This window comes from Argentina silus, assembly GCF_951799395.1.
Source record: "Argentina silus genome assembly, chromosome: 10".
In the NCBI taxonomy this organism is placed as follows: domain Eukaryota; kingdom Metazoa; phylum Chordata; class Actinopteri; order Argentiniformes; family Argentinidae; genus Argentina; species Argentina silus.
This window is the reverse complement of record NC_139664.1, coordinates 10492001-10515832: the sequence shown is the minus strand read 5'-3', so window position 1 is coordinate 10515832 and position 23832 is coordinate 10492001. Positions and strand designations below refer to the sequence as shown.

At 44.4% G+C, this 23832-nt stretch overlaps 1 protein-coding gene across 1 annotated transcript; it reads left to right on the top strand.

Moving 5' to 3' along the window:
• Nucleotides 1-154: 154 nt before the first annotated feature.
• Nucleotides 155-19159, top strand: LOC310810549 (uncharacterized protein). Its single transcript, XM_083678345.1, has 11 exons — nucleotides 155-314; nucleotides 640-749; nucleotides 997-1143; nucleotides 1290-1436; nucleotides 1732-1841; nucleotides 2003-2126; nucleotides 4280-4387; nucleotides 5192-5260; nucleotides 10072-10125; nucleotides 13154-13306; nucleotides 18731-19159. The coding sequence occupies exons 1-11, from the start codon at nucleotides 248-250 to the stop codon at nucleotides 18911-18913; spliced, it is 1272 nt and encodes a 423-aa protein (XP_083534471.1). The 5' UTR covers nucleotides 155-247; the 3' UTR covers nucleotides 18914-19159.
• Nucleotides 19160-23832: the final 4673 nt, after the last annotated feature.

Below are 23832 nucleotides of genomic sequence, written 5' to 3'. Positions count from 1 at the left end.
TTTTTTGATTGACAGAGAATTAATAAAGCCCCACATGAAACTAAACCGATGATGATATGGGTTGACTCGTAGCCTTGCCTGATTCGGACTGGTATGTCCTCTATCAGACTCCGTACCAGCCAGCTGGTTGTTCTCTGGAGCATGCGTACTCAGCCACACGCGTGGAATAACTAAAATTCTACTTGCAGCTTCTATTTCACAGTGATTGCACACACATTGTAATTTATTGTAAACATTTATTATAATCATGGGAGGTCAAGCAAAGGGTAAGAAGAAGAGTAAATCCAAGAGGAAAGACACGCGATCAAACGAAGGTATTTGTCGTTCACATTTAACTGAGCCAGACTGCTAGCTATATATCCTTATACAACACTGAACTGAGCTCATTCAAGTTTCCAAATAAAGTTAGCTAATCAATTAACTAATTAAGTTAGCTAGAAAACAGTATTATAACCATTCCTGAAAGTGCCCTACGTGAGACAAAGCACAGCTGTGTTCTTACTGTGTGTGTGTGTGTGTGTGTGTGTGTGTGTGTGTGTGTGTGTCTGTCTGTCTGTCTGTCTGTCTGTCTGTCTGTCTGTCTGTCTGTCTGTCTGTCTGTCTGTCTGTGTCACTGTCCTTATATGTCTGTCTTTGCAGGTTCAGGGCTGGTTGGTATATCGCCACAGGACAGAATGAAACTGAAGATGCATGAGAAAGCTAAGAAGAAAACTGCTGAAAAATACTCTGTACAACAGTTACTGGAGAAGGTTGTTACTCCATCACACACACACACACACACACACACACACACACACACACAGTGTTTCTGCTCCTGAAATTCTGAAAGACATACATATATGCTATGACAGCAAAAATGTAATTTGTTGACATGATATTTTTGGAAACATCATTTATCACAGTTTTCAATCAGATGAACGATTGTTGAAGTTCTATTTGGCATGTTTCCGGCAGGACTGAATGCTGAGTGTATGTTGCTATGTTCCCCTGTTTCAGACAGAGGAGTGTATGGATAGTTTTGACTTTGAGATGGCTGGGCGGTTCTGTCAGCGAGCTCTGGACTTGGAGCCCAGTAATCTACAGACCCTGGACATGCTGGGCAACATCTATGCTGAACTTGGAAACACACAGAAAGCTAAGGAAATATCCTTTACTGAGGGGGAGGGAAAGTGTGTGTGTGCATGTGTGTGCATGTGTGTGCATGTGTGTGCATGTGTGTGTGTGTGTGTGTGTGTGTGTGTGTGTGTGTGTGTGTGTGTGTGTTGGCTCTTCCTTAACTCTGTCTCTAAGTGTTCCTGCGTGCGGCGGAGTTGAGTCCTGATGAGGGCCACAGTAAATACATGTATTTGGGACAGATACACACGGGGCAGGAGGCTGTTAACTACTATACCAGGGGAATACAGATACTACTCTCTGCATTAGACCAACAAAACACTGTAAGTACACACGACATACGCATACTCACTGCATGTTCTGATTGAAGGCCTGTGGATAAGATCATTGATATATCTATTTCCACGCTCAAAATTGTGTTTTAGTTCAACCAGAGTAGAGTAATCATTGGGCTAACTCCTTTATGCTCTGCCTGACTGCAGATCTAGCTCCTGCCACTAGGTTGTGCTGTTGGCTAAGTCTTTACATGAACAGCAAATTACCACTTGGCCTACCAGAGAGGAAAGTGAAGCTGTGACTAATGATGACCGTCTCCCCCTTCCAACTCCCTATTCACAGATGCCGGCAGGGGCAGCGGCCCCCACAGACGAAGACTCTGAGTCCCCAACACCGAAAGATGTGTGTGTGGCCTACTGTTCTGTTGCAGAGATCTACTTCACCGACCTCTGGTAATGCGTACACACACACACACACACACACACACACTCACTCATAATAGAAATAGACTGGAAGATGTTACTCATGTCACATTTCTTAATCTTCTCTCTCTCTCTCTCTCCCTGTGTATGTATGTGTGTGTGTGTGTGTGTGTGTTTGTGTTTGTGTGTAGTATGGAAGAGGGGGCAGGGGAGAAGTGTAGAGAATCAATAGAGAGAGCATTGCAGTATCACAATGACAATCCTGAGGCTCTCCAGCTCATGGCCAGCTACCTGTTCAGTACTGAGAAGAACCAGGTCAGTACACACAGACACACACACACACACACACACATATGCTTGATAAGTTATCACCACATTAAAGTGGGAATCTGCAGAGTTAATTAATGTGAGCAAATTAAATCATATGCCATTAATCAGCTTACACACACACCAACACCCACACACACACACACACATACACACCACAACTCCCCCCACCCACACCCCCCCACATACATTAATCAGCTTATGGCAGATATTCATTTGTTATTAATTACAGAGCAGATTAATTTGGGCACATACACTCTTCTGACAGGGAGAGAGATGAGAGGCAAGTACAGAGAGCAAGGAACCTTAAGAGGAGATATTGTACATTAAATGCTTCCTGGAATGATCTATTGGTGTTAATCATTTATATTGCATTGTACTGCAGGGGTCGGCAACTAAATTGGGCCGCTTTTTTTTTTCTAAGCAGAAGGTTGGCGGCCAGACCTCAATTATGATAATTTCTACAGTACACTGCTAATTGACCTAAATGTTTCATCAATATCACTATTTAATTAATATTGACAAAAATGTAGGTTGATTTCACTGTTGGCGCATGTCTTTGTATTTTGAATAATGTTTTACTCAACTTCACTGTGTGTTCATTGGTGAAAAACAACAGGTTTACATTGTCGCCAAAGCCTAAACAAAGACAAGCCAAATCCATTTAGCTTCCACGAGAGTAGGCAAAAATATAAATAATTTAACTTTCAAAAGGTCAGAAAAGAAAGGTTGAAAACCACACTTTTAGAAGATAATTAACCAGCGTCCCCTATGCCAAACCAATGTGTCTCATATGTAATAAATCTGTTGCTGTTAGCAAATAATTTATTGTGAGGCATCATTTTGAATCTAAGCATGGTACTTTGAAAGTTGCCTTTCCACCAAGATCAGAGGCCCAGCGCAGGCAGATTAAAGCAAACAGCTGCCTATGTGCACAGCAGCAAGTGATTGTCCATGGCTTGAGCCAGCAGGAGAAAGATACTCCCTAAGAAAAGTGCCTCCCTAAAAGCTGCTTGGATTCACACCAGACGCAGCAAGTCATTCACTGAGGCAGCAGAAGTATTCAAAGAGTGCATAGTAGCAATTAATATTGGAGAAATTGGCTGCAGATACATCTATGGACAGCGTAATTGCATCCGTCAAACAAGTGCCTCTGTCAGCCAAGCAACGCTTCCATGTCCAAAAGCTTGTTCTTGACTGCATCAAGACCAACATAACCCTGGCGGTAGATTAGTCAATGGACAACACTGACATATGAAATACAAATTGTGGTGTTTTTTCTCTCCCTCTGCCCTCCCTCATTGTGACTAATCTGGTGGGGTGGAACCTTTTCAAAGCCTACTTCACAGGTGGTTTGATGGCCTTTTCATTGAATGTAACACTTTATAACACGCACACATCATGTTGGAACACATTTCAGCATAATGTGCTGTTCACTGCCTCAGGAATCCAGGATTTCTTTATTTAATAATTCATAATCGAAACACTTAAGCGTCACAGGAGTCCGGGATATTTTTTTTCTTCCAAATTCAATAATTCATAATTGAAACACAGGCTGTGGGGGGTATTGGGGGGCCAGAAATCATCACTTGCGGGCCAGATTATCTCTTGCAGGCTGTCAGTTGCCGATCCCTGTTGTGCTGCGTTTGGAAATGTTGTTATCTGCCAGGTAAAGTTTGTTTGAGTTGAAGTGACAGTGAGAAAGATTGGGTGATCTTCTGTCTAGTAGTATTCACAGTGTACACAATTGCCCAAAAATAACCAAACGTTTTGAAATGTACCACTGTTTAATATTGCTGCTCACGATTTCCTTGTATGGAATATATTTTGACACTGTTTACTTTAAACCTGCATGAATAATCACAATTCTCTCACGTCCATGTCGTTAAAAGAGAAGTGAGACTAAACCCCATGTGCAGGTATCGTTGGTAAGCGTTATAGTTCTACAGTTGATTCTGTCCAGAGAGAGAGAGACAGCGGAAGAACAGCAGTGTGTCTCATCAATATAACCTTGTCTGCACACTAGGTGGCAGTGTGGCTCCAGATGTGTTTCCCAGCTCAGTGGAGCAACTTTTTCTGTGTGTGCGCGCGTGCGCGTGTGCGTGTGCGTGTGTGGTCTGTCTATCTGTCTGTGCGTGCAGGAGGGGAAAGACTATCTTATGAGGAGTGTGGATGCATGGTTACCTTCGCTGAAAGAGAGCGAGGCTCCTCCCACCGGGGAAGGCATGGAGGCAGAGGAAGACACACAGGTGAGTGTACCTCCTATGGTTCACAGGTTGACTCCACGCACATAATGGCCGCAACACACACACACACACCTATCCAGTTCTAATCAAGCCATTCCAGCCACCACATATCATACATGGTTTGTTATCTGTATGTTCTATGAAGCCTGAGTATAATAGCGCACATTTGCAAGCAGTGATGATTATGCAGCCCGCTCTGCGGTTGGTGGAAAAACAAGAAAAGAATAGCTTAATGCGCCAGAAGCGATCAGTGGAATAGTCAGCTAATGGAAAAAAAATGTCATTCTTTAATGTCTTTGTCAGTAGCAGAGAATGTTTATCCCAGCGTAGGTCTACCCAGTGGACACAATTCACTTAGATTTTCTTGAATGCTGACAATCACTGCATTTCGGCACATTTTATTCACGTGAATAACATGTGTTTTCTAATTGCTGCCATTGTCCCGCTCCTGAATGAACAGCAACTCAGTGAAAGCTCTGTGATTGGTTTGCGGCCATCAGGCCGATTGTCTATTGTGAACGTATCTTGAAGTGGGTAGCATGTCCCAGTTCTAACCCTAACCCTAACCCCTCAGACATTCTCTCCTCCACTCGTGGTAAGTGGTAGTGAAAAGCACTAGTGAAAGGTTTTGAGACACACCTCTGGTTAATCCCCCTAGACTATTACTGTGTGTATGAAGGGTTGTGTGTATGTGTGTCTCTACTCCATGACTGTATGTACTGTACAGTGTGTGTGTGTGTGTGTGTGTGTGTGTGTGTGTGTGTGTGTGTGTGTGTGTTGCTCATGGGCCTTATTTTTTCTCTCCAGCCTGAGATTCCTCCATACGAGTCCCGCATCACCACGGCCAAACTACTCATCGAGGCAGAGGAGTATGAGGTATTGTGTGTGTGTGTGTGTGTGTTTGTGTGTTTGTGTGTTTGTGAGAGAGAGTAAAAAGAGAATGAGATAAGACTGCTGGGGATTGAAGTGTGTGTGTGTGTGGGTGTGTGTGTGTGGGTGTGTGTTCCTTGATAGCCGAAGGCTGCTGAGAGGCAAAAGGCTCAGGACTCTGCCTTTATCTCCTCCAGAGTTCAGCGTCAATAATGGAGGAGTGGTATTTACAAAGAAAGAGAGGGAGGTGTGAGGGGTTGTGAGGGGTGTAACAGCACACCGTATGAGGTCTCAGGGTTTACACGTGTGTGTGTGTGTGTGTGTCAGAGTGAATGAGAGAGAGAGAGAGAGAGGAGCAGTGAGGCAGTGTCTGTGTGTTTAGAGGAGATGGGCTGTCAGGTACATCAGTAAAATGACAGCGTCTCGGTGAACAGTTTCTGGCTCGTCATTTATCTTCGTCCTCCTGCCTGTGTCAGCAAGCCCATCATACACACACACACCACACACACAAAAACACATACACAGAGTGCCATTTATGATTTGGCCTTTTAGGAAACGCATTTCATTTCTTCGCAATTCTACATAATGGCTGGAAAACATATTTTCTGAATATTTGTTTTTGTATAAATATTTTGGAACTCACATGGGCGAATCGTGGGCGCAATGCAGCTTCTGTTACCAACATGTTAGCTGTCTAGCTGGGACCGCTTCCTAGTGACTACCTTTGCCGGTCCAATTTGCATGCAGCAGCGCACATGCGAAGGAAAGCCTGAGGAAAGAGGTGGTGGACAGACATTGAAACCATGTGTCCACGAGCCGTCTTGGAAACATAGCTTCTCCACAAGGAGGCTTGAGCTCCACCTTCCTCTCCTTCGGTTAGGGTGCTTGTCAGCAGGGTTGGAATGAAGCCCTATAGGCAACGGGGGGGAACTGCCTGTTTGACAAGCTTGTAGAAATGCTCTTCTGGCTGGTTTTTCTCATTTATTTATCAGTCACTCATCTGCCTCGACACGCACGCACGCACACACACACACACACACACACACACACACACACACACACACACACACACACACACACACAACTGTCTCGCTGGAATTCATTCTGCAAGGGAGGTCTAAACTTTCGGCGAAGTTGGAGTGTGTGGTGGTGTGTTGAGGTGGATCCATAACTGTGTTAGTGTTGACAGCAACTCCACTGTGGCTGTGTTGTACCTCCACACCCCCAAAGACACATGTTTGACAGCTTCACAAAACAACATCAGCTCACATCAACTCACACACACTGAGGAGCTGGTTCACCTGTCAGACTACACACACACACACACATACACACACACACACACACACACAGACAAACATCCCCATGACAAGGCATGACTGAAGTCTGAGAATGACACACAGTATCTGCTTCCTGTCCTGAATACTTTTTACTTTGATCTTTTTCTCCTGTTTATGTTGTCTTTATATTTATGTAAATCCAATGATTTAGCCTAGATGAACCACATTCCATCCTTTTGGCTGTGGGATATGGTTAGTGCTGACATCCCTGGTAAAAGATTTTGTGTGTGTGTGTGTGTGTGTGTGTGTGTGTGTGTGGCTGTGGCTGTGGCTGTGGCTGTGGCTGTTCTTGAATGCATTTGTGTATTTCTGACAGCGTAACCCAATGGCCATGCCCTGCTTGTAAAGTAATTTGTCTTTCTCCTGTCTGCAAGGTGCGCTCTGGTAAAATGATTCAGTTAAACAAAATCGCCTGCAGATTACTCAACAGGAAACAACACATACATACACAAACACACACAGTAATAAATGAGCTACTCCCAGGAGGGCTGTTTCTCACTGGTCCTGATGTAAAGAGGACAACACTGTGTGTGTGTGTGTGTGTGTGTGTGTGTGTGTGTGTGTGTGTGTGTGTCACTCGCTACCTCATTTCTGCATACTGTTTAGGTTGAGGGAATAATACAAATAACAGACTTGCCCAGACTCAGAAGAAACATCAGTCTATGTGATACTGTCCGTCTCTCTCTCTCTCTCTCTATCCCCCCCCCTTTTTGTCCCCCCATTTTTCTCTAGTTTTCTCTTTCATCTTCTCTCGCTGACGGGAATATTTATCATGTTGTTGTTTAGAGTTTGCTGTCGCTTTAGAAACTCTGAATGTTTAATCACTGTAGCCTCTGGGAGGGAAGGAGAGAGAGAGAGTAAAACCGTTACCATGGCTGAGTTATCGTCTCTCCCAGTTATCTTCCCCTGCATCTCTCATTCTATTTTAGTTCTTCAAACCTGTCTTGTTCTTATCAGTTGTTTTAGACTCGGAGAAGTCTTGTTGTTCCTTATCTCCAGTAACTGGTTGTTCAGGAGATGTCCTGGCGCGTGCTCTCTCTCTCTCTCTCTCATATCTGTCTCTCTCTCTCTCTCATATCTGTCTCTCTCTCTCTCTCTCTCATATCTGTCTCTCTCTCTCTCTCATATCTGTTTCTCTCTCTCTCATATCTGTCTCTCTCTCTCTCTCATATCTGTCTCTCTCTCTCTCTCTCTCATGTCTGTCTCTCTCTCTCTCTCTCTCTCTCATATCTGTCTCTCTCTCTCTCTCTCATCTGTCTCTCTCTCATCTGTCTCTCTCTCTCTCATATCTGTCTCTCTCTCTCTCTCTGTCTGTCTCTCGCTGTGTGTCTGTCTGTGTGTGTGTGTGTGTGTGTGTGTGTGTATGTGTGTGTGTGTCTGTAAGTGTCTGTGTCTGTGTGTGCGCGCGTGCGCTCAAACATACAGGATGCTGAATCAGACTTCGTTCATCAGCAGGAATCAGTTTGTTGGTTTTAATCAGTCATTAATTACTTAAAGCTAATGACAGTCCCGCCACTTGCCTTGGAGCGGAAAAAGGCTGCGGTTGTTTCCCAAATCAACGACTGCTGATCAGCCTTAAATGTGCTGATACGCTAACAAAACAGTTTGAGGAACCCAGTTCAGATTGGAGATCCATTTGCTGGTTGGCAACAACCTCTTGTAGTTGTCGTCCTAGGGGCTGCTTCTTGCCGTAGTTCAGGGACAGATGCGTCAGGCTCTGAATCACAGCTTTAAACCGATTAAACATTCAGCTTGTAATATGCTCATCAGTTAAATCAATAGACACACACATATTAACCTACTCCCGCTCCTCACGAGATGCTCTCAATTAAACCACCACTCCCATGGCAACAGACCTCTATCGCTACGGGAACCACTGAACCTGGATGAAAAGAGAGAGAATGGGAAAAAAAAACAAGAGGAAAGACAGGAGAGGAGACTGCACGCCTAGATAGAGCTAGATAGCAGGCTACTGATTATCTACTTTTGTGTGTGTGTGTGTGTGTGTGTGCGCGTGTGTGTGCGTACGCTCTTGCCCTTCTGCCTGGGTGATTGGCTAAAAGTCGCCTCCAACCTCATGTCCACAAAAATCAATACACTATCTCCTTGGGTCTTTCTCTCTCTCTCCTTCACACACACACACACACACACACACACACACACACACAGCCTGGAGGGAGCAGAGTGGAGGAAAATGCAGAGGTAAATAGTCATGCAACTTAACCCACACTATCCCCGTTAAAGGTCACTGGAATCTTGAACTGTTGACACTTTTGACAGGAGAGGAGGAGGAGGAGGAGGAGGAGGAAGAAGAGAGATGAGTGCAGGTCGAGAGTTGGAGAGGAAGAGGAGAGGGGCAGGAGTGGATGGGAGAGGAGAGAATAGGAGATGAAAAAGTAGTGGAGGGACACAGAAGATGAAGGAGATTGAGGAGCAAGAGAGGGTGAAGTAGAGGAGAGGAAAGAGCGAGAGTGGGATGGAGCACGGAGATGATGTTGATACGGAGATGATGGTTGATACGGAGATGATGTTGATACGGAGATGATGTTGATACGGAGATGATGTTGATACGGAGATGATGTTGATACGGAGATGATGGTTGATACGGAGATGATGTTGATACGGAGATGATGTTGATACGGAGATGATGGTTGATACGGAGATGATGGTTGATACGGAGATGATGTTGATACGGAGATGATGGTTGATACGGAGATGATGTTGATACGGAGATGATGTTGATACGGAGATGATGGTTGATACGGAGATGATGTTGATACGGAGATGATGGTTGATACGGAGATGATGTTGATACGGAGATGATGTTGATACGGAGATGATGTTGATACGGAGATGATGGTTGATACGGAGATGATGTTGATACGGTATGGGAGGAGAAAATGTAGAGATCGGGCAAAGAGGAGAGGGACGGGAGGAGTGAGGAGCAGAGCGCTGATCATGTCGGCTGGGCTGTCCTGAAGAAGCATTTGATCAGGTTCATTGATAACTAGTATGGATCAGGGTGGTATTGAGATGGATCCCTGTTGTGTGATGCCAGTGGAGAGTGTAATGATAAATGAGGAATGAGTGTGTTAATCATGGTCAATAGATAAGGAGGGGTATTGAACCTGAGTGTGACGGGTGACTATGGATTGAGTGATCCGCCCTGTTAGGTATTGACAACCGTCCGTTGTCTCGTTGCTATTGGCAACTGTGTCGCTTGGAGCACAGGCCGCATTGATGCTGGTCCGACTCACTGATCACACTGACCGATGAGTCAGAGAGAGAGAGAGAGTGAGACGCGTAGCTGCGTGGGTTAAGAAGTGTGTGTGTGTGTGTGTGTGTGTGTGTGTGTGTGTGTGTGTGTGTGTGTGTGTGTGTGTGTGTGTGTGTGTTTTGTGTAACAAAAGTAATGGTTTGATGTGTATAATTTTTTGATTGACATTTGACACCTCTCTCTCTCTCTCTCTCTCTCAGACATCAGTAGACGTGTTGGAGGGTCTACTGGAGGAAGATGATGAGGTTGTACAGGTGAGTGGATGATGATGAATGATGATGATGATGAACTAAGGCCTGCATGCCTTAGTTCATGCCTTAGAAGTGTGTGTGTGTGTGTGTGTGTGTGTGTGTGTGTGTGTGTGTGTGTGTGTGTGTGTGTGTGTGTGTGTGTGTGTGTGTGTGTGTGTGTGTGTGTGTGTGTGTGTGTGTGTGTGTGTGTGTGTGTGTGTGTGTGTGTGTCAGTCCGACCGACCGCTCTGTATCTCAGTGTTCCAGAAGCAGGTTTTGACAGGGAGCTCTGATGTGTTACTACACCAGGCTAGGTTATCAGTGATAAATGGTGTTATATCAAAACAGTGTTTACTGTAATACCATGTATTCACCTTATCAGGAGCAGGCACGAGGCCAGACACTGATGAGCAAAACAAATCTGCTGAGGTGTGAGAGAGAGAGAGAGAGAGAGAGAGAGAGAGAGAGAGAGAGAGAGAGAGAGAGAGAGAGAGAGAGAGAGAGAGAGAGAGAGAGAGAGAGAGAGAGAGAGAGAGAGAGAGAGAGAGAGAGAGAGAGAGAGAGAGAGAGAGAGAGAGAGAGAGAGAGAGAGAGAGAGAGAGAGAGAGAGAGAGAGAAGTGTATATGATCAGGATCAATATGAAAAAGATGGCATATGACAGAAGCATCATGAGAGCAGTTTTCTCTGCTCCAGTTCCATATTGTGTGACTGTGCCTGTTACAATTCAACTGCAGGGGTTCTTTCTCTCTTTCTTTCTTTCTTTCTCTCTTTCTCCCTCCCACGCATGTACTCATACCTCATTCAACAGATTGACAACAGTCATCAGGGTGCTGAACTTTTAAACCCGTTCAACAGACATACAGAGCTGTAACCCCTGCTTTGAGCACACACACACACACACACACACACACACATACACTCACAGTTTGATTTCAGAAATGAGGGCGTATAGCGTTTTGTCAGATAATCCCCAGTTGTGTAAAGGGTTATTTTGAGGCTGTTGGAGCATCTGTCCTGTCGATGAGAAGCATGACCCACACACGCACACTCACACCACACACACACACACACACACACACACACGCACACGCACACACCTCTAAAGTTAAGCTACTGTATCCCTGTAGAAAGCTAAAGGTAATGTTTGTCAAGCTTGTGGTGTTCTTCCCTGACCACCAAATGGTGGTACGTGGGATGTGTTTCATCTGAAATAGATTGATTGGTTGACGTGCAGTATATTGTTGACTGTTTATTTTTAGACCGAAGCTGTGTGTGTGTGTGTGTGTAGTTGAATGGATTATCTGATGTTCTTAATGAACTAACTTGTTAATTTTCTGAAACCCGTGGAGTGAGTGCATTTCCAGCACATCCCTAAATAAGTGAAAACAGACCGTCTTTCATAAACAGTTTCAAAGAGACTCATTCTAATGAAGCTGCTGTGAGACTCTCATTCTGATTGAAGTGATGAAGCAGGACCCGGATTTATTATGCACACACACACATACACACACGCATGCACGCACTCAAATGCTCCATTTTCCCTCAAGTTTCTGACACACACACTAGGGTTGGGGTGGTGGAAGGTATTACCAGTAGCATACAGTATCCTGCCACACCATCCATGCGGTTAAACACACACACCCACCTCAAGCTAGCATGGTGGAATCAAATTAGACTTGTGTGAGGGGACGGGAAGAGTAACTGCCCCATGTGTGTAGACAGTTGGCAATGTAGAGGCTAGTCCAGGTAAAAACAGCTTTTCAAACCGTAATTCAACATTAACTACAAAGTACATGACAGAATACCACCTTTATTACTTGTGTTAATTGACTAGGCCACTAGATTCAGCTTGTGCACATGCAGTGAAATACCAGAGGAAAACTTCTGCTTTCACTTGGTGAGCTTTTCTTTCTTTGTGAAGGTATTACCGGTGGAGCAGGTATTTTGGCGGGAAGGTCCACCGGTTTGAGAATTCTGATACCTGCACAAGCATCAGTATCACACACGTAGCCTCACACACACCTTCCTCTTATGACCGTTATGTAGACCCAAATAGGTGTGGTCAGAACCTCTGAAACCACTGCCCTCAGAACTGGCCATGTGATCCGTCTGGATACAATGTTGAAGATCCGCACTCAAACATGAAAAGATGCTCATGATTTTAATCTTTCAATGAGATGGATAGACAAACGGTTCAGCGCGCGTGTGTGTGTGTGTGTGTCTGTCTGTCTAGTGGGTCATTTGAGGTGGGGGTCTCTTGTTGGTTCTCTTGCTGATGAATAATAACTTAAGTGAATATTCATATTAATACTATTGCTGCCTTAAGAACAGTGGGTGGGTAATCCCTGGCCTCAGATGAGAGAGAAGCACACAGACACACACACGCTCTCACTCACGTGCAACACACACACACACACACATACACATATACACACACACGCTCTCACTCATGTGCACACGCATGCACACACACAGACACATATATATACACACACACGCTCTCACTCAGATGAGAGAGAAACACACAAACACACACACACACTCTTACTCACGTGCAACACACACACACACACAGACACACACACGCTCTCTCACTCACGTGCACACGCGTACACACACACACACACACACACATGAACTGCCAATGTGAGATTTAGTGTTTAAGCTGGCTGTATGTTGGAGGTGGAAAGAAGGGATGTTCTCTCTGTGGGTGTTATGTTGAGAGAGGTGACGGAGAGCAGGGCCCTGGGAGGAGAGATGGAATTCAGGAGAGGGGTATCTGTTTTTCTGTAGGAGGATTAACTGTGTGTGCGTGTGTGTCTGTTTGAGTGATTGCATGTTAACGTGTTCACGTGTGCGTGATGTGGATACAATATCCATGTTTCCATGTTTGTGTATTGTACGTCCGTGAAGCCTATTTGGCAGAGCAGCGGGGACAGATTTCATGGTGACATGCCTTTCTGGCAGTTATAAATGTTTCCCCTGCCACAACTCACTTCATACAACACATAACATCTCTCTCTCTCCCTCCCCCCTCTCCTTCCTTCTCAGGTGTGGTATCTGTCTGGCTGGGTGTGTTACCTGCAACTGGAGAAAGCGAAGGAGGACAGGACGGGAGAGCAGAGAGAAGCCAGCGATGAGGAAAAGGAGGAATGGGAAGCGCTGAGGGAGGCGGCCAGGTCCTATCTCACCAGAGCCAAGAAGGTACCGCCCTTCACACATGACCTCACATCCTCTATAGTTTTCACATTTCCTGTGATATGTGCTATAAACCCCTCCTAATCCCCTGAGACGTGTGCTACAAGACTGCCTATTTCCCAGATAACGTCTATACCCAGACACTTCTCAACGGCCGCTTGGAGATCTGAGACAACGAGATGGGTGATTGCAAAAAATCTGGCACACATACAGATGGGAAGAGGCATCTCTGAGGCTGCGTATCGATGTCTGTCTCCCAAGTTCAATTTTCTACGGACAGACTAACCAGTCAATACAACCGCCTAACATAGAATCTAACTGCTAGGGAGAGAATATAGCTTTTACCCGGAGGGAGGGACAGAGTGACAGAACCTCATACCGCTGCTGTTGAGAAGAAGAGAACAGGGACTAGGAGAGAGAGAGAGAGAGAGAGAGAGAGAGAGAGAGAGAGAGAGAGAGAGAGAGAGAGAGAGAGAGAGAGAGAGAGAGAGAGAGAGAGAGAGAGAGAGAGAGAGAGAGAGAGAGAGAGAGATGCCTTGGAGGAGAGGTGAAATGGAATGGGGAGAGATGCGTCTGATGCTCTTCTTTTGTTTGTGTGTGTGCTGTTTGTGAGCGTGGCGTTGTTAATTATTGAAAAGTCGTCGGTGTCTGAGTGTTAAAACGAGCCCCACCATGGAAATGAGGCTTCAAACCCACCGGCATGTTCTGGCACCACTCTACTTTCCTGCTCATTACTTTTTAGCAATGTGTGTGTGTGTATCTGAGCATTACTTACATTTGTGTGTGTGTGTGTGTCTGTGCATTACGTCCATTTGTGTGTGTGTCTGTGTACATATTTGATTATGCCTGTCAAATTTTTTTTTTTTAAATCTATTCTGTAATCAACGCTGTCCATTACAGTATGTTCATTAGAATTCAACAGTATTTGTCAGCACTGCATGCCCCCCCCATCTCTCTCTCTCTCTCTCTCTCTCTCTCTCTCTCTGTCTCCTCCCTCCTTCACTCCTTCCCTCATCCCTTATTCAGTGGAGGGGTAGCTTTAGTCCAAGTCTCTACCACCTCCTCCTAAACCAACCCCCCCACAACACACTATTCAGGGTCACTCTCATCCCTCCATGTTTAATGTCAGTCACACACACACACACACACACACACACACACACACACACACACACACACACACACAGGAAGCAGAGGTGTGACAGTAGATTAGATTAGACCTCCTTGAGTGTGAACAGGACATGTCCTCAGCACTCTGTCTCTCTCAGTGGGAAAGGCCACACGCATGCACGCACGCGCACACACACACACACTGTGTACACACTTTACCACTCCTAGAGTTCACCCACTCGCCAGAGCCAAATGCATTAAAATTACATCAGAAGCACACACACACACACACACACACTGTTCCATCCTACAGCTTATACCCCAGGGATCGTCTCTCAAGCCCATCAAATAGTAACACTGTTGACCTCCATTTGCCCTCTCTCACACACACACACACACCATATACACACACACACATGCTCTTACGCACACACATTCTGTGGACCCTCTCTTTTCTCTCCTTCACAGTCTGTCAAGCATTAGCTCAGATTCCATTTCACGTCCAATTTACTATTGATTTTACATCATCCTCTCTTCACTATTTACACCCCCTGTATGACACCATCTTTTCTCCTCTTCCCCTCATTCACCAAGCCCTTATCCTCTCTCCCTTCTCCTTTTTCCACTCTTCTCCTCTGTTCTCCTCTCTCCTCCTCCACCGACATCTGCCATCTCACACTCACCTTACATGGTGGAATCTATACTCTCAGCTCACAGTAGTATGTGTGTGTGTGCATGTGCGTGCGTGTGTGTGTTCGTGCTGCATGCTCCAGGCTGTAGTATGAATGGTTATCTATCACACAGACAGGAAGGTCACCTGTAGAGTGGGGAGGAGAGGGGGGGGGAGAGGGAGAGAGATCAAGAGGAGGAGGTTGAAGAGAGTAAGGGTAGTAGCGGGTAAAGTAGCGGGGCAGTAAGAATAGAGAGAGTGAAGGAGAGGACAGGAAAGGGGGCCTTGTGATTTACAGAGTAAAGTGCCTTCATAACCATTTCTATTATATATTAGAAAGGCTCTGCCCAAGGAGAAAGCGAAAGAAAGAGGTAGGGAGAGAATAACTTTTTTTTTTTTTTTTTTTTTTTTTTCTCTCTCAAGGGTGCATTGTCTCTCCCTTTCACAATCTCAAAACCTTTCCAAGGAAGCATATTGGCATCGCATTTAATGTGTTACTGCATACATATCCCAGCTAATCTATACATTTCCCAACTCAGTGGTTAATGTATACTGTGTACATATCCTGGTTAATCAAAACATTTCCTTTCAGCTTTTTATCTTATTGATATCAACTCCAAACTTGGTTTAAGGCATCACATTCATTTGCAGAGCGGTGATGAAATGCACTGGCCTACCACAGTTCAAACATGCATCTCTGTCCACATTAACTGTGGGAAATGTGGACATTTTCCATCACAACAGGAATGGTATTGATTAACTAGTATATGGATACATTAACCACTGAGGTGGGAAATGTAATAATAATAATAATATATTCCATTTAGCTGACGCTTTTATCCAAAGCCAAACCCACAACCTAAGCGTTGTTAGCACCATGCTCTACCAACTGAGCCACAGAGGACCACAATCTATAGGTTAACCGGGATATGTATACATTTCCCATAACATATGTACACATGTACAAAGACCATGCTTCATGAAATTGAACTTGAAGGAGAAGAAGGTAAGGGTGAGAGAGTCTAGGCTAACTGTGCTAGCATTCGCAACCTGGCGTGAATGCAGTATTAACATGGAAGTGACATTGCATTCAAAGGATTGTCGACCAAACACTAAACACCAGTGCTTTATTTAGATTTTTTTCCAATACTTGAAATAGTGTATGTTGTACTTTCTAAATGAATTAAAGCTGAGAATCTACTAGAAAATAATTTGACCCCGTAGTAATTGTTTGATTTCAAATCCAAACTGTTGGAGTATAGAGCTAAAAGCAGACAAAATGCTTCCTCTTTCCAATACTTATGGAGGGCACTGTATATACACACACACACACACACACACACACACAGTCCTAATTACTGATCTCTCTTCAGCAACAACAACAGTGTTTTCCTCTCAGGGATTCCAATGGCTTTTGAGAGGCAGAATTAGGGATGCTGGGAAACTACAAAAGGCTAACTCAGACAGACACACACACACACACACACACAGCAACCAACCTGTGAAAGAGAGGAAGGAAAACACTCTTCTAAATTAGAAATGCCTCCGGTTGATTCTGAAACTGCTGAGCTCAGCACTTGTCTGGGCCTGTAAGAAATGGGCAGTGTTGTTTATTTAGCCAGCTGATGCCATCTGAATGAAAAATGATATTCTGCCGCCATGGTTTGATTGGTTGTTCAGAAATGCCAGCTCATTTAAAAAACCCTCACACCTACACAGAAACACACTCACGAAAACAAACACAAACTCTTATGGTGAATCTCAAAAGTATTTTTTCTCAATTCCAGAAGTTTCTCTTCGGCTGACTCTCAAAACACATTGGAGAAGATGGTCAGAAGGGAGGAACCTCAGATCCTTATTATTAGAGTTATTGGGCAGTTTTTCTTCTTTTAGCTCTATACTCCAAAAGTGAGGATTTTAAATCAAACAATTAGTAGAATATTAAAGTATAGATTCTCAGCTTTTATTTGAGTGTGTTTGTGTGCATATTAGTTTCACCGTTTAGAAATGTGTAACCATAGTCCACCTTTTTCATGGCACAATTGGCTTGACAGGTGTTTCTGACTAGTCAGGTGTGTTCTGTCACGTCATTTGTACATGACACTGTCAATGTCTAGTCTTGATTGTGGGATTACCCTGGGCACTGTATAATGGACTCTGTCTCAATGGGTGCTCCTCAATCAAATGATCTTGCATTTTCAGGAAAAGTAAAGCTTGGGGGCGCTTAGTGGTGTAGCACACTAATGCGCATACCACATAAACGCAAGGTTCCTGGTTCGATTCCGACCCTTGACACGTCTTGCATGTCATCCCTCCTCTCTCTCTCCCATCCTTCCTGTCAATCTCTACTGTCTCTATCCCAACAACGCAGAAATGCCCTCAAAACATATATATATATATATATAAAAGCAAAGCTCATTCAAAATCGAAAGTGTCAAATGTCAATAGATTTTAGGTAACAGACAGAATTGACTAAAATGCAACTCCTCTGCCTGATGCTCTGCTCTCCTCTCCTCTCTACCCTCCTGCTTCCTGGAGTTCAAACCAGCAAGAGACTACAGTACATGGGCTCGCTCTCTCTCTCTCTCTCTCTCTCTCTCTCTCTCTCTCTCTCTCTCTCTCTCTCTCTCACACACACAGTTTCCAAATTAGTTCTCAGGAGGGCAAAGTGTCTGCTGTCAGGGCCCACTGTTACTTAGTGACTGTTCCCAGGGCAATGCACACACACATACCACGCACCACACACACAGTCTTTAGGCCTGGTTGCACTGTCAGTGTTTCTGTCATTTGCTCCTAATTGTGTGAGTTTGTGTGTATTCTTACTCCAATGTTTGAGTAGATTAAATAGAATAATGTACCTCATCCTAGATTCCCAAACCAGCTTATCTCCCTCCCTCTGAGATACAGAGAAGGGAATAAATGCCTTTTGTGTGTGTGTGTGTGCGTGCGTGCACGGAGTGGAAGACAGACAGACACACACACACACACACACACACACCTATGTTTGCTTTTCTTAGGAAGAGCGACTTTTATCACTGAGCTCCGCCATCAGCTCAGTAATTACACACAGGCAGAGTATTCTACAGAGATGAATCTACTGTCGCTTTTAGAATGCTTTTTTTCCGTCTTGCTGCTCCAGAGCATATTTCACAGAGATAACAAGTGTGTGTGTGTGTGTGTGTGTGTGTGTGTGTGTGTTTGTGTTTGTGAGATAGAGAGAGCCTGTAAATGTTCTCATATGGTTGGTGTGCCAAATGAAAGACATAAACAAAGTTAACCAGTGATGCCTGAGCTGTGATTGGCTGAAAGAACAGTCGCTTTGAGTCTGAGTGATGTTGGGTCTGAGTGACTTCAGGTGTGTTTTTCACAAGCCTACTGTTCAGTTAAACTTGTAGCATGGTGTGATTTGCTCAATATTGTGGGTTTAGAGACAAAATTGGTATTGCTAGAAAGCTGAGATTATCCTTTCATGACCTCTTAACTCAACGTGTGTCTCGAGGGTCAATATGACTGTCAAAGCAAGTCTCAAATATGAATGTTTGTATTTTTTTATGTACTGATGTTTGGATATGCATATTGGTATGCATGCTTAGAATGTGTGTTTCTAATGTGTGTTTTTCTGTGTGTGTGTGTGTGTGTGTGTGTTACAGATGTACAGTAAGTTGCATTGTGACGACGCCCCCATGCTGGAGCACCTGGAGCAGCTTCTGGGGGAGCTGGGGGGAGAGATAGAGGTGGAGGAGGGGGGGACAGACCCAGCCCTGGACCAAGACTTTGATCCCTCCAGCGATGACGAGGAGGAGGAGGAGGAGGAGGCAGCCATGGAGCACTGACCACACCCTACACACACTCACACTCTCTCTCACACTCTCTCTCACGCGCCTCTCTCTCATAGTCTGCCTTGTGCACTCAGAAGTGCCTTTCTGCTGGTTGAACCCAATGTCTAACAAATCTGTGGTGAACTTTGTTGTGTTCTTTATTGGAATGGAAGGGACATAGTACATGCAAACTGATGTAATGGAAGGAAAGTTATTAAAGAACTCAAGTCAAGGGCTTTGACATTGAAATTGCTTGAGTGAAACGAGATGAGTGGATCTATGTATAGTATCTGCTTGATTGATGTTGATAAAAATATGTAATTACAGTCAAGCTCTTCACTGGTTCACCAAAACACTCAGCAATTCTATCTGCAACACACGCACACACGCACGCACGCACACACTCACACACTCACACAGCCCTGTCTCCAGCCCTAATTACTGATCTCTCTTTAGCAACAACAACAACAGTGTTTTCCTCTCAGGGATTTCAATGGCTTTCGAGAGGCAGAATTAGGGATGCTGGGAAACTACAAAAGGCTAACTCAGACACACACACACACACACACACACACACACACACACACACACACACACAAACAGAGACCAACACATGCTCCCCTGGAACTCTCTCTCTCACACACACACACACACACACACAGAGACCAACACATGCGGCCCTGGACCCTAATGAGGAATGGTTCACAGAGTTTAAACAGAAAAACAGTTTAAACCATGTGTTTGTCTCTAAATTAGGAGCAATAACAGCCTTGTTAGTATAAATAGATCGTGTTATTCACTGGCCTTCTGAATGTGAATACACACAGAAGAAAACACACCACAAACGCAGGCACACACACATGCTGGGGGGGGTGATCCACTCTGTGATGCAGTCGCCACTGAAACGAAACATATCTGGACCCTAGCTCAACGCAACGTTAACATTCACAACGCACCGTTTATGGACCAATTAGAGCAGAATTACTGGAGGGAGATGAGGGGGAAATATCTGGGCGAGGATGTGCTGGGAGTCAGTCTCTTGTTTCATTCACGCTTCTCTTAAACACCTGGAGTATCTGAAACAGAGATCAATACCATGTTGAATAACACACACACACACACACACACACACACACACATCTGGGGGAGACTCCATGCCTTTTAACAAACACAACACAGCACAGGCCCCACAGCTCCTCTGTCTCTTTGAAGAATTCCCAAACCGGTAAACAGGAATGTTATCTGATATTCCAGGGCTGATTATGGTACAACTGGGCGGGAGGGAGGGCTGTTTGAGAGCACAGGAGTTCAGATGATGACAACTGTGTGTGTGTGTGTGTGTGTGTGTGTGTGTGTGTGTGTGTGTGTGTGTGTGTGTGTGTGTGTGCGTGCGCACGAGAGAAAGAGAGACAGTATAGTACAGTCTTCAGATGAAAAGACGATCAGAGGATCATTGATCTCCTTTATCAGGGCGTCACTGATTGCGTTCACATATATTATTTCTAAAAAGTGTGTGGAACAGTTCAGTGCTGAGCCACAGCCAGGCTTAGAGAAATGTTTCAACAGCACCCTTTATCTCGACTGTTTCAGCATGATTAGTGGAGTAGCTCCACACAACAGCTAAATCTATGCTGGTTTAGTTTCATCTCATATTAAACCTTTAGTCTGCGTGCGTGCGTGCGTGCGTGCGTGCGTGCGTGCGTGACAGATCCGCTAAGGGCGAAGCTTAAGCAGTATGAGTGGAGGTTTTTGTACACCCTGCTGTCTCTAATGTGGGTCGTGTGACTAGCACACATTTTTCTGCAGCAGCCATCTACTTTACATACTCAACCGCCTGCTTCTCTCTCTGAGTCTCTTCCTACTCTTTTCCCTCTCTCTCTCTCTGTCTCCATCTCTTCCCATCCCTTCCTATCTCCTCTTTCTCTCCTCTGATCCCTCTCTCCTCTCCTCTCTCCTGTGTGTGTCTGTTAAGCAGCTCAGAGAGTGTGACAGTGAGCTGATGGTAAATCTCCTGTCGTATCTCACAGTGGTTAGTAACACACTATAAGGGGATGTTTCCCGGACAAAGATGAAAGTTAACCTACTCCTGGAATAGTAAGCACTTTCAGTGGAAATCTTCCTTTGAACATGGTTTTTAGTCTAGAACTAGTCTGTAAGGTGTTTTGGACATATTTGCAGAATGAATGGTGGCAAAATATGATTACTCAGTATTTAAGGAAGTAGCGTACAGTGCCTTCGGAAAGTATTCAGACCCCCTTCACCTTTTCACAAATTTTGTTGTGTTATAGACTCAATTTAAAATTGATTAAATTAAAAGAATTTGCCATCAATCCACACACAATACTCCAGAATGACAAAGCAAAAACTGTTTTTTTTATGCAAATCAGAGACCCTATAAAAACAAAGATATTAATTCCAAAATTACATGAACTATTATCCTTGCATGTCCCTCCCCATCCTTGCATGTCCCACTGCATTTTAGCTAATTTTAAGAGTGTCATACATAGCAAAGGGTCTGAATACTTATGTACATGAGGTATTTATTTTAATTTTAATAAATTTACTGACATTTCTAAAACCGTGTTTTCGCTTCGTCATTCTGGGGTATTGTGTGTGGATTGATGGCAAATCCCTTTAATCCATTTTAAATTGAGTCTATACGAAATGTGGAAAAAGTGAAGGTGTCTGAATCCGAAGGCACTGTATTATAGCTAAAAACTGTCTAGGCTAATCAACTACATCCACAGTCAGGGCCACAACCATGAAAACATGTTGAAGAAGTGGAACATACCTTTAATCTGGGTCTCCTCAGCCTTAACTTATGAAAACTTTATTTGAGTCATGTATGGGGAGAGTTTGTGATATATATTGACAGAAATTAGAGTGGTTGTCAGACATGTTTCTAGAGGGAAAAAAGAGGAGGAGAGGAGGAAACCATCTAATCCTGTTGGGACCTGGCCCAGGATTGACAGCAGCACTTGGTGATTAATGACTATAGTGCACAGTAATGTATCACAGGTCAGACCTTTCTGGCTATTCTGGGCTGCTGTAGTCTGAGTGGACACAGCGCCTTTGGCCATTTCAGAACCCTGAGACGACCTTCTCTAAAAGCTCATCCTCTCTACTCCTGTAGAACTAGAGCTCATCCTCTACTGTAGAACTAGAGCTCATCCTCTACTCTGGTAGAACTAGAGCTCATCCTCTACTCTGGTAGAACTAGAGCTCATCCTCTACTGTAGAACTAGAGCTCATCCTCTACTCTGGGAGAACTAGAGCTCATCCTCTACTCCTGTAGAACTAGAGCTCATCCTCTACTGTAGAACTAGAGCTCATCCTCTACTCTGGGAGAACTAGAGCTCATCCTCTACTCCTGTAGAACTAGAGCTCATCCTCTACTCTGGGAGAACTAGAGCTCATCCTCTACTCCTGTAGAACTAGAGCTCATCCTCTACTCCTGTAGAACTAGAGCTCATCCTCTACTGTAGAACTAGAGCTCATCCTCTACTGTAGAACTAGAGCTCATCCTCTACTCTGGGAGAACTAGAGCTCATCCTCTCTATTCTCTTTGTTTAAACTTGAGACCTGGTTATGTTTCCATACACGCAGGTTGGACTCAGGGTCAAGTGTTTCTGGTATGAGAATGATCATGTTGTTGAGCTGGAGTATGCTCACTCATTTTCATTTTGAATTATATTACGTGTGTGTGGCTGTCTCACGGTGTCCCATGACCCCAGTAACACATCCTGTATTGTCTCCAAGGAAACCATACAATAATTAATGTGCATGTGTGTTTCATTAATTGACCATAATGAGATGAGCGGAGAAGAGAATAATCCTGGATTAACAGATTATAATGCCTGCCCTGCGTAGTCATGACAACGCACTAATTGAGTGCATCGCTATACACAGCCACAAAACACACATACCACAGAGCTGATAAGGAGCAGAGAGGGTGTGTGAGTGAATCAGATTGTTGATTACTGTGTGTTTGTGTGTGTGTGTGTGTGTGCGCATGTGCGTACGTACGTGTGTGCACATGTGCATCTGTTTGTTTGTGTGTTTGTGTCTTAGAGTTAATTAGTGAGCTAAACAGGTCGCCTTTCAATGGGGATTAAGGGGTAAATCATAGAAATCTCCAGAATTAAAGTATTAAAAGTAGACACAGCCAAATGGAAACAGGAGGAGAGAGACCAGGACTCAGAATAGTGATGGAGTTTATAGACTTGTTATAAAAAAGGTGCTACCTAGAACCAAAAAGGGTTCTTCCTCTATCCCAATGTGAGAACCTTTTGAAGAACCCTTTTAGGTTCCATGAAGAACCCTTTTAGGTTACATGTAGAACCCTTTTGGGTTCCATGTAGAACCCTTTCCACAGACGGTTCTCCTGTACATGGAACCCAAGAGGGTTCTACATAGAACCCCAAAGCATTCTTCAAGGGGTTATCCCACAGGGACAGCTGTAGAACATATTTGGAACCTTTTTTCTAAGTGTAGATGGAGGGAGGGAGGCAGCACAGAGACACACAGATGCACATACTGTACTGTACACACAGAATGGGTCTGTCCCAGTACCAAGGCAGCTGCCTGTTGTCTCCAAAGTCACTGTCCTTCCAGGGAATAGTATCATTTTTGTCTGAAGGTAACAGTGTTGACCATACCTATTTATTCCTTCATGTTTCTAAAGATTCTTGCTAAACATAAGGAGCTAAAGTGACCAGGAGGGAGGGTTTATGTCCTCCTTCAGTTAACAGCTAACAGCCCTCCAGGTGGACATATATCCTCTGACACGTCACCCCTCCACTGACATCACTTCCTATTGAAGAGGAACTTCCTCATTTCCAGACTGACGGATGCTCTTTAACTGACCTGATTAGAGGCATTGCATTGATGAATGTTCAGAGACACTTCCTGAATAGTTATCAGAGAGAAGAGAG